Source organism: Mytilus californianus, unplaced genomic scaffold, assembly GCF_021869535.1.
Source record: "Mytilus californianus isolate M0D057914Y unplaced genomic scaffold, xbMytCali1.0.p SCAF_1, whole genome shotgun sequence".
In the NCBI taxonomy this organism is placed as follows: domain Eukaryota; kingdom Metazoa; phylum Mollusca; class Bivalvia; order Mytilida; family Mytilidae; genus Mytilus; species Mytilus californianus.
Genome location: NW_026262581.1, coordinates 26524797 through 26540331, shown reverse-complemented (window position 1 = coordinate 26540331; position 15535 = coordinate 26524797). Strand labels below are relative to the sequence as shown.

Below are 15535 nucleotides of genomic sequence, written 5' to 3'. Positions count from 1 at the left end.
AGAAAAGAAAGGAAAAAACAGTTAAGCTGGTTTCACATTTTAATTGTTTACATTGATTTCATAGTCACTGATTTGACTTTTTAAACCTTAAGATTATTTACTTTTTGTTTACTATTTGCAAATTTTGTTCGGCAAGTTTTCCTTCACTGGAAGAAATTGTATATTCTGAATTGGAAGTTGTCTTACTACAAAATTTGTTTGCTGTAGACATTATTTAGAAGATTTAGTCAAGTGTCTTTTTTTCAATTAGTGGGTAAAAGGACTGTGTACCAGCTCCATATCCAACTTGCTTCCTGTTGTTACAGGCTGTGTCAGTTTTCACATCAACTTCATTTCCCTTACCAATACAGTTATTAAATTCTTGCACATGTCTCTCATTTTTTATTATTGTCTCTTCGTTCAGCTCAAACATTTTGTTTATTGACATAAGTTGATATAAGCTGCAAATTTGGCACACTGATATTTATGCATGCTATGGCCATGTGAAGGTCTGTTCCTCCCATTTTAGTTTTTAAAACGGCAAGCGTCATTACTTCATGGAGGTAGCCAGCAGCTGGTCCTCTGATTTTTTTTTTTATTTTGATTTTTTTTGACATTCTGTGTAGACTTTACATGGCATTGTATCAAAATGGTATTTCTCACAAATAGCACGAAGAGAAATGCATGTGCCCATGCGCTTTGAAATAGCAATTTTTTTTGTTTGATTTATTTCTGCAACTTTAAATCCTTCATCTTTGAAAAATAGACTATAATATTTTCTGAACAGTCCTCTTGTTCTTCAGTTTCCCCCATAAAGCAATGACGAAACCGGAGTTTCGTTTGCAATGTAAGGAATTAGTGCACCAGTAGTCTAAATTTTTCATTTTTCAATATGAAGTTGGTTATCCAATGCAACACATGATGTGATTTCTTGTGGTATTGTCATATCTAAAGACATGTCCAGGTACTTCAATCTGCGGAATTTCCCTTTCAGCAATGCAAAACTTCTCTCTTTGACCGGTCTTGCAGCCCTATGGACAACATTATACTTCTTCTGGACTGAACTTTGAATGGTGTAATCAAAGCATGGGACAAAGGGTAATCCGAGTCTCTAAGAATGTGCAGATACTTAGGAACAGCTGCAAGCAATTCACTGTTCCGAAATATCCTGGCATCATGGATGGACCCCGGTCAAGTAATATTACCTGACTATGGAACCCCCGGAAGTAGATTTTTTCCGCGCATGCGCGCGGAAAAAATCTCCTTCCTAGGGGGGTTCCATAGCTCAGGTAATATTACTTGAGTGTGTGGGTGTGTGTGTGTGTGTGTGTATTTGTGTATATGTATTTGTGTATTATTTATTTATTTATTTATTTATTTATTTATTTAAAAAATGTTCACTCTGCATTAGGGACTTGTGACCCGTAATGTTATAAAAAATAACATTAGTTGCATTAAAAATTTTTTATTTTTTAAAATTTTTTAAAATTTTTACATTTTTTTAAAATTTTATTTACTTACCTGAGTTAATAACTTTTTTATGAAAAATATTTTATCGAGACATTTTATAATTAAAAGATATCTTACATATTCAGCTTTCCAATGCTTTTAAAATTTTAAAAATCCATCTGTTAAAAAAAAAGTTATAAACATTTTAATAATAATACATTACGTTAAAAAATAGTTTTCCCGCGTTTATTATGTTATGTTAACGTTTTGGCGGGGTAACGTAACGTTAACGTCACGTAACGTTAAGGTAACGTCACGTAACGTTATAGATAACAACATTCAATTCAAAATTTGATTCAGTGGAAACCACATGTGAAAAGGTAAGCTCTTCTTTTATATTTGTTTTTTGATGTATGTAAATGAATTTTATTATATAAAAATAGTAAATAACAATAAAATAAAATAAATATAATAATTATAATAATATCTTTAATGATTTTAAATAAAGAATTCAGTTTTTTGTAAAAAAAAATTCCGGAACAAAAAAACACTCTGCATTAAGGGCTTGTGACCTGTAAACATAATTTAAAATAAGTTTTTTTGTTTTAAATTAAGTTTAGCTGCATTATTTTTTTCTTTTTTTCTTTTTTTTTCTTTTTTTTTCTTTTTTTTCTTTTTTTTCTTTTTTCTTTTTTTTTCTTTTTTTTTAATAACAATAAAAATAACAATAATTTTATTAACAACAATAAAAATAAAAATAACTTTTGTTTTTTAAAATAAAAATAACTTTTGTTTAAATTAAATTATTTTGAAATAAATATTGTAATAAGTTAATGAATTGGTAATATTCATTAAAATCTAAAGGAATTCCTTGTTTGGTAGGAAATAATTGTTCCGTATTTTCTGCTACTTGAAAAAATTGTCTAACATCCACACATCTGTAAGGTGTTTGTACTCCTAACATAATAAATTCTCCTAAATCTTGTAGATATTTAACCGGTTTTTCATTTCTAAAATCTGTAATACAACTAGTAACTGGATCTTGTAATTCTATTATTTTCTTTAGTTGACTTGGGTAAAGTTTTAAAGTATGTATGTTTTTTTGCAATTGTCTTATTAAACCTTTTTTACTTAAACGAAAACATGTTCTTTCACTTATACGATATATTACTTCAGTATCGTATACATAAGGTACATATTCAACTGTATTTATGTCTTTAGTAAAAAGACCTTGTTTTTCTTCTTCTGGAATTTTCATTTCAATATCTTCACTGTCAGTTGATTCTTCTTCTTCTCTTATATCTTTGTACATCAAAGGACTGTTTGAAGGTACTGAATTTATAAAAGGTGTTGCCAGTTGTTTTGTATGCTTTGCTAATTTATGTTGTTTTAAACGAAATTTTCTGGTATAATCTTTATCACATTCGTCACAATTAAAACGTAACTGTTTAACTACTGCTGAATGATCTTCCAAGGATACTTTATCTCCTACTAAGGGTGTAGACATCATCAAAAAAGTTTTTTTATATAATACTATTATATTTTTTTTAATTTTTTATATATAATTAAAGCGGACGTGATAGAAAGCACTTTTTACTGATTGGTTTAAAAACTTTTCACTGATTGGTTACTTAAAATACTTAATATGATTGGTCACTTAAAAAACATGTTCAATCCTTTTTTTCATTTATGGTCGTGTATTTTTTTCTCTTATTTTTATCCATTTTTTTATTTTTGGTTTTGTTGAATTTAAAAAAGGAAACGGTTTTTTAATAGGTAAATATAAACTAGGAACATTTTTTTCTTTAAGTTTTTTATAAAATATATTTAAACTCTTAGGCTTATTTTTTAAAACAAAGGGACTTGAAACATAACGTAAATAATCTAAAATATGTTCTTTTACATTACCATCCATATTAACTAAAAAATCCTCATCAATATAAAAATTATTATCCGAATGTTTTTGAATCCATCTTAATAAACCTTTTGCTTTTGTTCTATGTTGTTTTGGTAAATCCAGAATCAACTCATTTAAATTATCATCATTTTTACCTTGTATTTCCGTTATTTTAAAAGGGGTTGATTTATTTTTTTTATTTGTTTTTGTAGAAAATCCTTTATTTTGTAAACTGTCATATTCTTCCTTTGGAATTAAAATCATTTCTTTAACTGAATTCATAATAAAGGTTTTAAGAAATATTTAATAAAACTATTTTCTGTCAATTTTGAAAAATTTTTACGTATTATTTTAATTGAAGATTTAGCTAAAAATAAAATTTTTTCTTTATGTATTAATAAATTATTAATTTCTTTTTCTGTTAATTCTATATTATTTTCCTTATAATTTACGGCTATTTCTTTTAATAATAAAATTTGTTCATCTGTAATATCTTCTATATTTATTTTGTTTTTTATTAATTTACGATAAAAAGTAATACTGTTATAACTCAAGGCTTCGTACATTTAAATAATCCTTGTATCTCGTTTTTAATATTTTTTAATATTGTAAAAAAAAGCTTTATTTTATTTTTAATTCTGGTGCTGGTATTTTCAATATTATTTCTATTTTTAATTCTATTTACAGTTTCTTTTAATTTGTTATTTTTTTCTTCTACCCCTATCACATTATATTTATAAGAAGTAATGGGTAAACTAATAGACATTTATTCTTTATATATGGTTAATTTTTCATTAGGAAAAATATTACTTCTTAATCTATATTCATCTATAGTACAAGGATTTAAATCTATTAATAAATATCCATATGATTTATTTTTAGTTGCTAAGTTATAAGCTTCCGTTAATTTATATGTTTTCTTAGGGTATATTTGGCTTGCTAATACTGTTATTTGTTTCGAATCTCTTAAATTTCTAAATAAAATCATATAGCACATTTGTCTATTTAATATTACTGAATATTTACCACTAGGATATAAACTTTGAGATAAAAAGAAAACACTTATATTTTTATGATGAGATACAGTGCAAAATAAATGTACCATTTCTTTTGAATTAACAATATCTAATAATAAATCATCTAATATTAATAAAGTATGTTTTTGGTTTAAAGACATTTTATTTAAATCTTCTAAATTTATTAGACCTTGATGAAAGGTTACATCTTTTTTGTATTGGTTAAAAACAGGTTGATAAACACTATAACAATATATAATTTTATTAGGATTTTTTTTAAATAATTGTTTTTTATATTTTATAAGTTTAAACATAAAAGTTGTTTTTCCTGTTTGAGTTGAACCTGCTAAATAACATGTACATGGAGATCTAAATTTAAACATGTTTAAGTTAATTGATTATATTTAGTTACTACACGTTCTTTTGTAATTTCAAACATATTTTCAAAATATCCTACTATATATAGTAAATATTCAGTAGCTGTTTGTGTATGTAATTTTATTTCTAAAGATATTTTTTCTTGTTTTTTTAAATTTATATGTTTTTCTGTTAAATGTGGTTTCAAAATAAAAGAATATAAAGGAGCTTCTTCGTCACTTGTTGTTTCTTTTAAATTAACTAATTTTATATTATTTTTTTTTTATATCATATTCATTTTTCATAATTTGTGCTAATATTAGAGAATTTTCTCTATTTTTTGTATCATATCTTTTTGTATCTCCATCTTTTAAAAGTCCATTTATATATAAATTTATTTCACTTATGTTCATATTTTGATATGCAAAAGGATTTTTTGCAGTATCATTAGTAATATCTTCTGTTTTAACACAAAATATAAATAAATATTTTGGACAATAATCAAAAATATTAAAAATGTTAATTAAACTTGTAGCATTTGGTACTACTTGTGTTTTTGTATAAAAATCATGTGAACAATATATAGCAGGTTGTTTTATCATTTCCGTTTCTAAAGCTAATTGTACAGGATCATGTATTTTAACCATTGCAGCATTAAATTCTAAATTAGCTATTTTTATCAGAGGATGTACAGTTCCCTCTTCAAAAAATATAAATTTTTCATTATTTAAATGTAAACGTATTTCAATATTTAAATTAGAAGGTAAATATTTGTTTACAAAAAAAAATGGAGAATATAACGGTCCATAAAAATGTGTCGTTTTATTTATAAGTAATTTTTTAACTGGATCGTTAGAATCCCAAGCACTGTTATTATAACCATAAAATCCTGTACTATCATCTGTGTTTTTACCTCCTGTAATCATTTTTTGAATATAACTTTCTATATGAAAATACGGACTAGTAGTTGTTAATAAAGTTCCATTAATATAAATTTCACATTGTTTAAAAAAAGTATTCAAAGGAAAATCAATTACTGATACTTTATCTCCTGCAACTACAGATGTTGGGTTACTTTGAGAAACAGGTTTTGCTACTTTGAAAGATAAATGAAAATATGATTTGAAAGGACAAAATAATAAATTTCCAGTATTAAAATTAAATGTTATATCTGAATTAAAACTAACATTTGTATTAGGTTTTATTGTTTGATTAAATTCTTCTTCAATAGCTAACTGATTATCATTACATTTAAATAATTGTAATTCATCAGGAATTTTTGTTGAAATAAAATTTTCATTTAAAAAAGTAGCCATTTTTTATATTTTATGAAAAAAGTGATCAACTTAGTTATTTATATACCTTTAAGTAAGGTTCTTTATTCTTCTAACATTACGATTGTAATCTATTTCAAGCATGTTATCAAAATAACCTATAATAAAAATAACATTATCTTCCCTTAATGCCTCGGTAAAAGTAATATCTAATGTAAATAAACCGTTTTTTTTCTCTAAGAAATGATCCATATTAGGTAATATTGAAAAGGTTAATATATATTCATTTCCGCTTGAACTTTTGTCATAATTAGAAAATGGAGAATACTGATTTTTATAATCTTCAAAATCATATGTTAAATTATTTAAAATTTTTCCATTTATATACATTTTTAAAGCTTTTATAATTTTAGTATTTAATCTAAAAGAATCTTTTTCTTGATTGTCTTTATAATGTTCGCCTTTTACAACAAAAATATTTATTAATTTAGGTACTTCTTCTTGAAATATATCTTGATATATATAATTTCTTAATCCTTTATTACAAAAAACAGTTCTGGTAATAGGATTTTTATAACAATAAACAGCATTATTTTTAAGTAAATGATTTTCTATATTTAAAACTACATCACCATGTATTCTTACTCTTTTAACATGAAAAATAGGATTTTTTACTAATAAATTAAAAGTATGTTGACCTTCTTTATATAAAATTTTATCTTTATTATTTAATCTTACTTTTAATTTTAATCGTACTTGAGATAATAAATATTTATTAATGTCAAAAAATCCTAAATTTAATTTATCTGCTAAAGTTGTAAATTTTTCATTTTTACTATTGTCTATAATATCTTTACAAGTATGATATCTGTTATCACCTCCTAAATTATCACTATTAACAGCTTTATTTAAATAACTATTTGTAAAAGGTAATGTTAATTTATTTGTTTGTAAAGTATATTGGGCATCTGTAACATAATTTTCTATTATTTGTCCATTTAAGCTAACTGCTATTTCAGAAATTAAAGTTTCTAAAGGGTTATCAGCTACCCAAACTACATCTGAAGTTTCAATTTTTTCATATGTTCCATTTTTAACTTTAACTATTTTTACATCTATTGTCATATAACAATTATTTAAATCTATATAATTTTCATTACCTAATATATCAAAAATTAAGGTATCTTCTAATTTAGGAGTTTCTGTTTTTGTAGCTATTGATTCATAAAATTCCTGTTCAATTGCTATATTATTTTGATGACAATCAAAAAATTGTAAAACTTGAGGAAGAGAGGTTTCAAGAAAGTTTTCATTTAACAAAGTTGCCATTATAGGTTTTTTTATTTTTTTTATATTGTAAATAATATTATAGTTGTTTTATTTATATAGATTCTAGAGGTTCATTTCTTAGGTTTATTTCTTTTGTTTTCTTTTTTTAGCAAGTTTTCGAGAAGAAGGAGAAGAAGAAATAGAAGAAATAGATTTAACAAGAGAAGAAGGAGAAGAAGAAATAGAAGAAATAGAAAGAAAAGAAGAAGAAGAAGAAGAACTCCCATATAACATGCTCATGTATGTGTCTGATTTGTGTGCAGTTACAGATGAGGAGTTAATGCAAATTATTATTCCTGATGAAGAATTAGATGGTATGGGAGAAGATGAAGTTATGAAGAAGTTTGGAGAAGAATGGAGTGATGAGGATTTAAAAACACCACAGAATGTAAGTATATTTTTATTTTAAAACGCAAACGAAATAGACCAATCATATAGTAATAAAAAACTCGTTCTTTTTATATAAATTAAATGATTTTATTTTTATCTTTTAGAATAATACACAACAAGACTTAGTAATGCCTGCAATAAAAGAAAAAGGAAAGGGGAAAGGAAAGGGAAAAAGAACCAGAAAAGAATCAAATATAGATAAAATAGATGAAGATGATGTAAGTAAAAAATTTTAATTAATTTTAAATTTAAAAAAAAAATTTTTGATTCAATTTTAAATTTTAAAAATTTTTTGATTCAATTTTTTTTTATTTTATTAGATTCCTTCAACTTCAACTGTAGCCATTAGTAATACGGGTAATAGATATGCTGAAAATGATAGCGATGACGAATTAGATGAGCTTAGCGTAAGTTTATTATAGAAATATTAATTTATTATTTTTTTATTTTCCAGTACACATTACAAAAAAAAGATGAAAGAAATTTTGCGAAAGGAACAATCATAGAAACAAATTATAATTTGAAATTTGGAGATAGTTGGAATGATAAGACCATTTTAAAAGCAAATGAAAAAATAAAAAACATATTTGACAATATTTTAAATAATGAAAAAAAAAAACACAAAAAACATGATTTAATTAAAATAATTCTTAGACATCCGGATTTAAATAATGATATTATAATAGTACCACAACCTCTTTCTTCAATTTCTTCAGATTTTATTTTTAATGAAATTGAAAGAGTTTTAAATTCTTATCAAGAAATGCAAATAAATAAAGATATGGATATAACTATAGGTATAGTAAATATACCCCAAGGTTCTAAATATAAAAATGTAATAAATTTAAAAAGAGATTTACCAAATAAAAAATCAATAATTGAAATTAAAAATAAAGATAATAGTTGTGGTTATAGAAGTATTGTAGTAGGTTTAGCAAAAATATGTCAAACATCTTTAGAAGATTATAATTTAAAAAAAAATAAAGATTTAACAACCTTTGATAATTTATTAGTTAATAAAATATGTAATTATGGGTTTTATAAAAAATTATTATGTCAAAATATAAAAAATAAACAAAAAAGAAATCATTTAAAAAACACTACTGAAGAACTATGTAAAAAAGTATCTCATGATATTACAACACCTTTAAATATAGCAGATATATCTAAATTTGAAGATTTTTTAAAAGTTAATATTAATGTTTTAAAAAATACTATAGGTAATAAATTTATATATACAAGAAATGATTATTCACAATCTATTTTTTTATATTTACATGATGAACATTATGATACAATAATTTCCATGACAGGTTTTTTTAAATCAAATTATTTTTGTAATCAATGTAAACAACCTTATTCTCACAAAACAAAACATAATTGTAAAGAAAATTGTAACATATGTTTAACTAATTGTGGAGAAATTATTAATAAAATGAAATGTAATAATTGTAATCAAAATTGTAAAAATGAAATTTGTTTAGAAAAACATAAAAAAACTATTTATAAAAAAGAAACTGTATGTGAAGCATTTTATCGTTGTAATAAATGTAATTATTTAATGGAAAGAAAAGAGAAAAAATATCATGAATGTTATAAAATAAGTTGTAAAAATTGTAATCAAATACAAGAGCCTAATCATTTATGTTATCAAAAAAATAACGATTTACCTAAAGACGATAATAGAAATTTTGTTTTTTATGATTAGTCTAGGAGCTATTTCTAATTTGTTATGTTTAGTCTAGGAGCTATTCTATAATTTCTTTATTAAAATCAAAAATATTATTTTTTTGTTCATTATACCATTTATAAAAATCATCTCTATTATTTTCATACATTTCATCAGGACAATAAAATTTTACCTCAGGATATTTTCCAACATAGTCATAATTTTCAGGAATGTTAAATAAATGTGGGAAGTAACCTTTTTTTAAATTTTCTATTCCAAAAGCTTTAGGTAACTTAGAAAGAGCCATAGGTAGGTAATTGAAAGAATCTTGAAATTTAATATTCACACTACCTACATGTAAATAAAGACATTTAGTACCGTTCAGTATACAATCAGTAGGAACTATACCTTGATTTGCTAAATATTCTAATAAAAAATAACTATCATATCCTTTCATATTATGTGCTATAAATATAAAATCTTTATATCTATTATTTATAAAATAATTGAAAAAATTTTCTGCACAATTATTTCCTTTAAAAATTATTTCTTTAGAAAAAGTACACTCATTACACGGAATATGCTCAATGTCACAAATTTTTCCACAAGAATTACACGTTTTATCATTTTTATTGCAATTATCACAAATGGTGTGAGCTACAACTAAATTTGGTTTATGAAAAAATCTTCCACACGAGGTAGCAGCACAATACCTACATTTAAAACATTTTGAACATAAATCTTCTTTAGTACAACCGTTTTGGTTACAACCATATTTATTTGTTGCTTCATATCCTATATTACAAGATTTTTTAGTATTTTGTATATTTTAAAATGTTTACATCACTTATACAATATTCTATAATTTCTTTATTAAAATCAAAAATATTATTTTTTTGTTCATTATACCATTTATAAAAATCATCTCTATTATTTTCATACATTTCATCAGGACAATAAAATTTTACCTCAGGATATTTTCCAACATAGTCATAATTTTCAGGAATGTGAATCCTTGTGTAAATATATTTATGTCTTTATTTATAATTATAATTTTAATGATAAAATGTATATTAAAATAAAAATAAATTACAGAGTCGTCAAAAACATAGAAGAAGAAGATTCCTTGGATTGAAAAAGAAACTTAACTATAGTTTTGACATTTAAAAAAGTTGTATTATATGTATGTAAAATTATTATATTTTTGTAAATATGAATTATTTATTATTTTTGTTTCAAAAAAGATTGTTAATAAAATTATTATATTTATGTAAATATGAATTATTTATTATTTGTTTCAAAAAAAAAGAAATAAAAAAAAAAAAAAGATTGTTAATAAAATTATTATATTTATGTAAATATGAATTATTTATTATTTGTTTCAAAAAAAAAAGAAATAAAAAAAAAAGAAAAAAGAAAAAAGAAAAAAAAAGTCTCTGTGGTGCAACTGGTTAGCACATCTGATTCTATCAGAAGGTACGTGTTCGAATCACGTCAGAGTCTATTTTATATTTAAAAATAAATAAATACATATAAATAAATAAATAAATAAATAAATAAATACATACACAAATACATATACACAAATACATATACACAAATACATATACACAAATACACACACACACACACACACTATGGGACCCCCCTAGGAAGAAAATCTACTTCCGGGGGTTCCATAGTCAGGTAATATTACTTCCGGTCACCCTACGTATATACATGGACAAATTCACTGTTTCAATTACAAACACATGCAATAAAACTGAAGAATATCCCATCCTGTTGATCAAATTTTCTTAATTTACTTTCCTTCCTTTGATTGATATGTGTGAGCCATCAACATAAACAAAACATCCTAAAAACAAATGGTGCTGCTGATTTTGATCTGTCATTGTTGCCCTTTGTTCAGAAGTTGGCCATGTAACGAAATTTGCAATTTGTGTTGCCAGTACATCCACAATAATTAACGTAAAAGTGTAGGGAGCACACTACCAGGCTCGTCTGTTGCGAAGAGTAATATTATACTTCAAAGCTTGTTGATTGGTTTAACTACTCAACATATCAAATTGGTCATTAGATCTTCCAAGTAACAACTGAAAAGCATTGCACAAAACTTATATGTTTTGCTGGTCTTCCATGTACACAATCATAATATGGGATGGGAGAGGATATAATTTTTTGTATACAATACAGGGAATTGATAGCGGTACACCTTTGGGTTTTTTTTTCAGAATGAGCTCAGTAATATCTTCAGTGTTGGATGTGTCTAGAGCCCTTTGAAAAGAAGAACCTAAAAAGTCACCCCTCGCTAATAAGCATGACATGATAAATATGATATGCTTGCCTTGTCGGTTACAGCACGGGGAAGATAAAATTATAAAAAGGGTCGGTTGGCTGACTACCACGTTTATAACGATCAATTTTTAGTAAATGTTCAGATGCACTTCACTGTTTTAAATAAAATTCAAACGTGCATTTATCTTTTGAATCCTCGACTAAGTGTAATGGTATAGTTCTAAAAGATTAATTAGGTTGTTTGGTGTTTGTGATTTTATGGCAGCTTCAAACATGGAAACCTAAAGATCAGCTTTCTTTCCAATGATTTTTTTTCCATATGAAGATGGATTCGACCTTTACTTTGTTATTTAAAGACTAATTTAAAGATAAAGCCCTATAAGAAGATATTACTCCAAAAGAGACTTGGAACTTTTTTTACTTTTAACATTGTTATTGTTCTATTGTATTGTTGTATTTCATTGCAAATATTTAATTGCATATAATTGATTGATTGTTGGTTGCTTAACGTCCAGTGGCAAATGTTTCATGCATATTCAGGACGAGAACAAGTTAACAATAAATACAATAGGTAGGTTCTGTAATAGGGGCTTCCGGGATTAAGGTCGGAGAAATTTAGACTGCCACGGGAAATGAGGGTATATTGGATAGGGACAGAAATTTAGCCTTGCAACAGGTCACCTACGGACCCCTCAAAGAGTTGTTGCAAAGGGTTCTTAACGTACAAAGAGTGTGGCACTCTCTTAACACGAGGCATCGGATTTAACGTCCCCATTCTGACCGGACGTGGCTGCAAATTTGTACATCCCGCACAGCCAAACGGACGCCCCTCTTTAGCAAGGGTTTTACTGCCGGTCGGAGGAAGACCAATGGTGACCTTACTTCTATTCCCCAGTCACCCTTGGGGGAAATTGCATATAATAAATAAAAGATAATTAGGGAGCTTTTTTTTTTATTGGATTGGGAAAGTGTTATAAATGGGTATTACCAATAATGAGAAAAGAAACAAACTAATTTAATATTTCAAAATTTATTTGGAAAAATATTTGAAATCTGTAAAACTGAAAAAAATAAGTCTTAACAGATTTTTATTCGCTAATTAGATATAGGAAGATGTGGTATGAGTGCCAATCAGACAACACTCCTACCAAGTAAACCATTTTAAGTCAAGGTACGGCCTTCAACACGGAGCATTGGCTCACACCGAACAGCAAGCTATAAAGGGCTCCAAAAAATTACTAGTGTAAAACCATTCAAACGGAAAAACCAACGGTATAATCTATATAAAAACGAGAAACACGTATGAACTACATAAACAGACAACTACTGTAATCAGATTCCTGACCTAGGACAGACAGCTTTTCAAACTTGAATTCTGAGGATCAGATGGAATATTTTTATAACTAGTACTGTTTCATATGAGTCGGAGCTCCTTCAGACACTTGTCAAAAGATAGAAATATCGTCTTCCTCCGACCGCCAGTAAAACTCTCGCCAAAAAAAAAGTGGGGCGTCCCTCTGGCTATACGGGATGTACAAGTACACAGACTCGTCCGGTCAGAGTGAGAACGTTAAATCCGATGCCCCGTGTATAAAGAGTAGCAAGCTCATTTCACGTTAAAAACCCTTCCTACAACTCTTTGAAGGGACCGTAGGTGACCTGTTGCCAGGCTCAATTTCTGTCCCTATCCTAGATACCCTCATTTTCCAGTGGCAGTCAAAATTTTTCCGACCTTCATCCCGGACGGCCTCTATTATAGAACATACCTTTAGTATTTATTGATAATTGGTTATCGTCCTGAACATGCATGAAATACTTGCCACTGCACGTTCAGCCAACAACAATTAATCAATCATTCTGGCAAATATCTATATTTAGTTATATATGGGGTGCGGAAGACCAGCATTTTTCATACGAACTATGTAATTGCTGTTAAATGAGTTATTTAATGAGATATATACATATTGGTCAAGCATAAAGTTTTTTTTTCTACTGTATTCATTTATGATTATGCTGGAGTCAACCAACTACAATTAAAACAAGACTAACCAATGACAAGTATAAACGATCCCTTATAACAACGATATCCGATCTGATTGATGTAAAGTGTTTAAGAATTAAAGAATTGAAAAAAAAACTTACAAAACGATCTCGGATTTCGGTCAACTTGCCTTTCAAATTTCCAGTCTTTAACATTCAACTCAATACCGATCTAGCCAAAAGATGAGCAAACCACCTGTCTCTTACATAATCAGTCATGTTTTATCTAAACGCAATCCATCTTTCAAATTTCCATAGTCTTTAACATTCAACTCAATACCGATCTAGCCAAAAGATGAGCAAACCAGCTGTCTCTTACATAATTAGTATGTTTTATCTGAACGCAATCCATCTTGTCCAGAATCCTTTCTTTTATTTTCTTGAACCTCCTATCCATGGCCTCCCAAGGGCGACTGGGGAATATAAATATGGTCACCATTCCTCCGACCGGCAGTAAAACCCTCGCTAAAGTTGGTCGTCTGTTTAATTATGCGGGATGTACAAATTTGCAGCCACGTCCGGTAAGAATGGGGGCGTTACATCCGGTGCCATGCTCTTTGCATGTTAAGAACCCTTGCAACAACTCTTCGAGGGGTCCGTAGGTGACCTGTTGCAAGGCTTTAATTCTGTCTCTATCCAATATACCCTCATATCCCGTTACTGTCTATTGATCCGTCCTGAACATGCATGAAATAATTGCCACTGGACGTAAAGCAATCATCGATCAATTAACCTTATTGTCTCCGATCTTAATCCCGGACGCCTCTACTACAACTACAGAACCTACCTTTTGTATTTATTGTTAATTTGTTCTCGTCCTGAATATGCATGAAATATTTGCCATTGGACGTTAAGCAACCAACAATCAATCAACCAAACTATCCATGACCTTTGTCATCTTCTTCATGTTCTTAATCAAACATTCTTTTCTGGAATGAAACGTAACAGATACAGTGTTGAAATTTCTTTATAATATGAGTGCCAGATGGGGAAAACATTCTTGAATATTATTGTTCCCAGTAAAGTAAAAATATTTCAGTATGTGCATTTGACGGAATACAAGTTTAAGCATATTTACTTCAACAAAAAAAAAATATTATAGCATTGATAATTTTAATGGCGCTCTTTGTACGTTTAGAACCATTCTAACAACTCTTTGAGGGGTCCGTAGTAGGTGACCTGTTGTAAGGCTTAAATTATGTCCCTATTCAAATACTATTTTTCCGTGACAGTCCAAATTTCCTCGACCTTCATCCGGAGTGCCTCTAGTACAGGTAGCAGCTGTATTTATTGTTCATTTGTTCATTCATGAAATATTTGCCACTTGATGTTAAACAACTAACAATCAATCAATCATGGTTGAGCATTGATATGACCAGTTTACACACTGAAATATTATACGTTATTACCAGTAAAATTGTCATCGTGTTGCCGATATAGATATGAACGTATCGATCTATTATGAAAAGCGTTACTTACCTACACTCGATATTTGCTGGTATTTTCGTGGTAGAAGGGATGTGCAACGTAAAATGTTGCAAGACACGCTCTGGAGTCCGCTTTCAAGCAAGGACCGGAGCTCATTAACTCGGAAATCGATCCTTGCTGTCACCGGTTTTCATTAGTTTTCATTTACCGCTTGATTACAACGGTTATCGGTATAAGGTACAAAAATGTAGATAACTCTTACTAATTTTATTAAATGTTCCCAGGAAATAACTATATTTTTATTGCCTTAAGAATAAAGCTGGGTTTTTTGTAATTGTTTAGTCTATGTAGCTGGTCCTCCATTAATAGGGAGGTCGCCAATGCGATTATCGTAACGTAATGATTTCCTTGC

General features: G+C 27.4%; 1 protein-coding gene across 1 annotated transcript; it reads left to right on the top strand.

Moving 5' to 3' along the window:
- The first annotated feature begins 4071 nt into the window (after positions 1-4071).
- Positions 4072-8494, top strand: LOC127718244 (DNA ligase 1-like). Its single transcript, XM_052224270.1, has 5 exons — positions 4072-4075; positions 7412-7689; positions 7796-7909; positions 8012-8098; positions 8489-8494. The coding sequence occupies exons 1-5, from the start codon at positions 4072-4074 to the stop codon at positions 8492-8494; spliced, it is 489 nt and encodes a 162-aa protein (XP_052080230.1).
- Positions 8495-15535: the final 7041 nt, after the last annotated feature.

Excerpts from the sequence above, each read along its gene's own strand:
- LOC127718244 (XM_052224270.1), top strand. Across the intron at positions 7,690-7,795 it reads ATTTAAAAACACCACAGAAT|AATAATACACAACAAGACTT; the intron begins GTAAGTATATTT and ends TTTATCTTTTAG. Across the intron at positions 7,910-8,011 it reads ATAAAATAGATGAAGATGAT|ATTCCTTCAACTTCAACTGT; the intron begins GTAAGTAAAAAA and ends TTATTTTATTAG.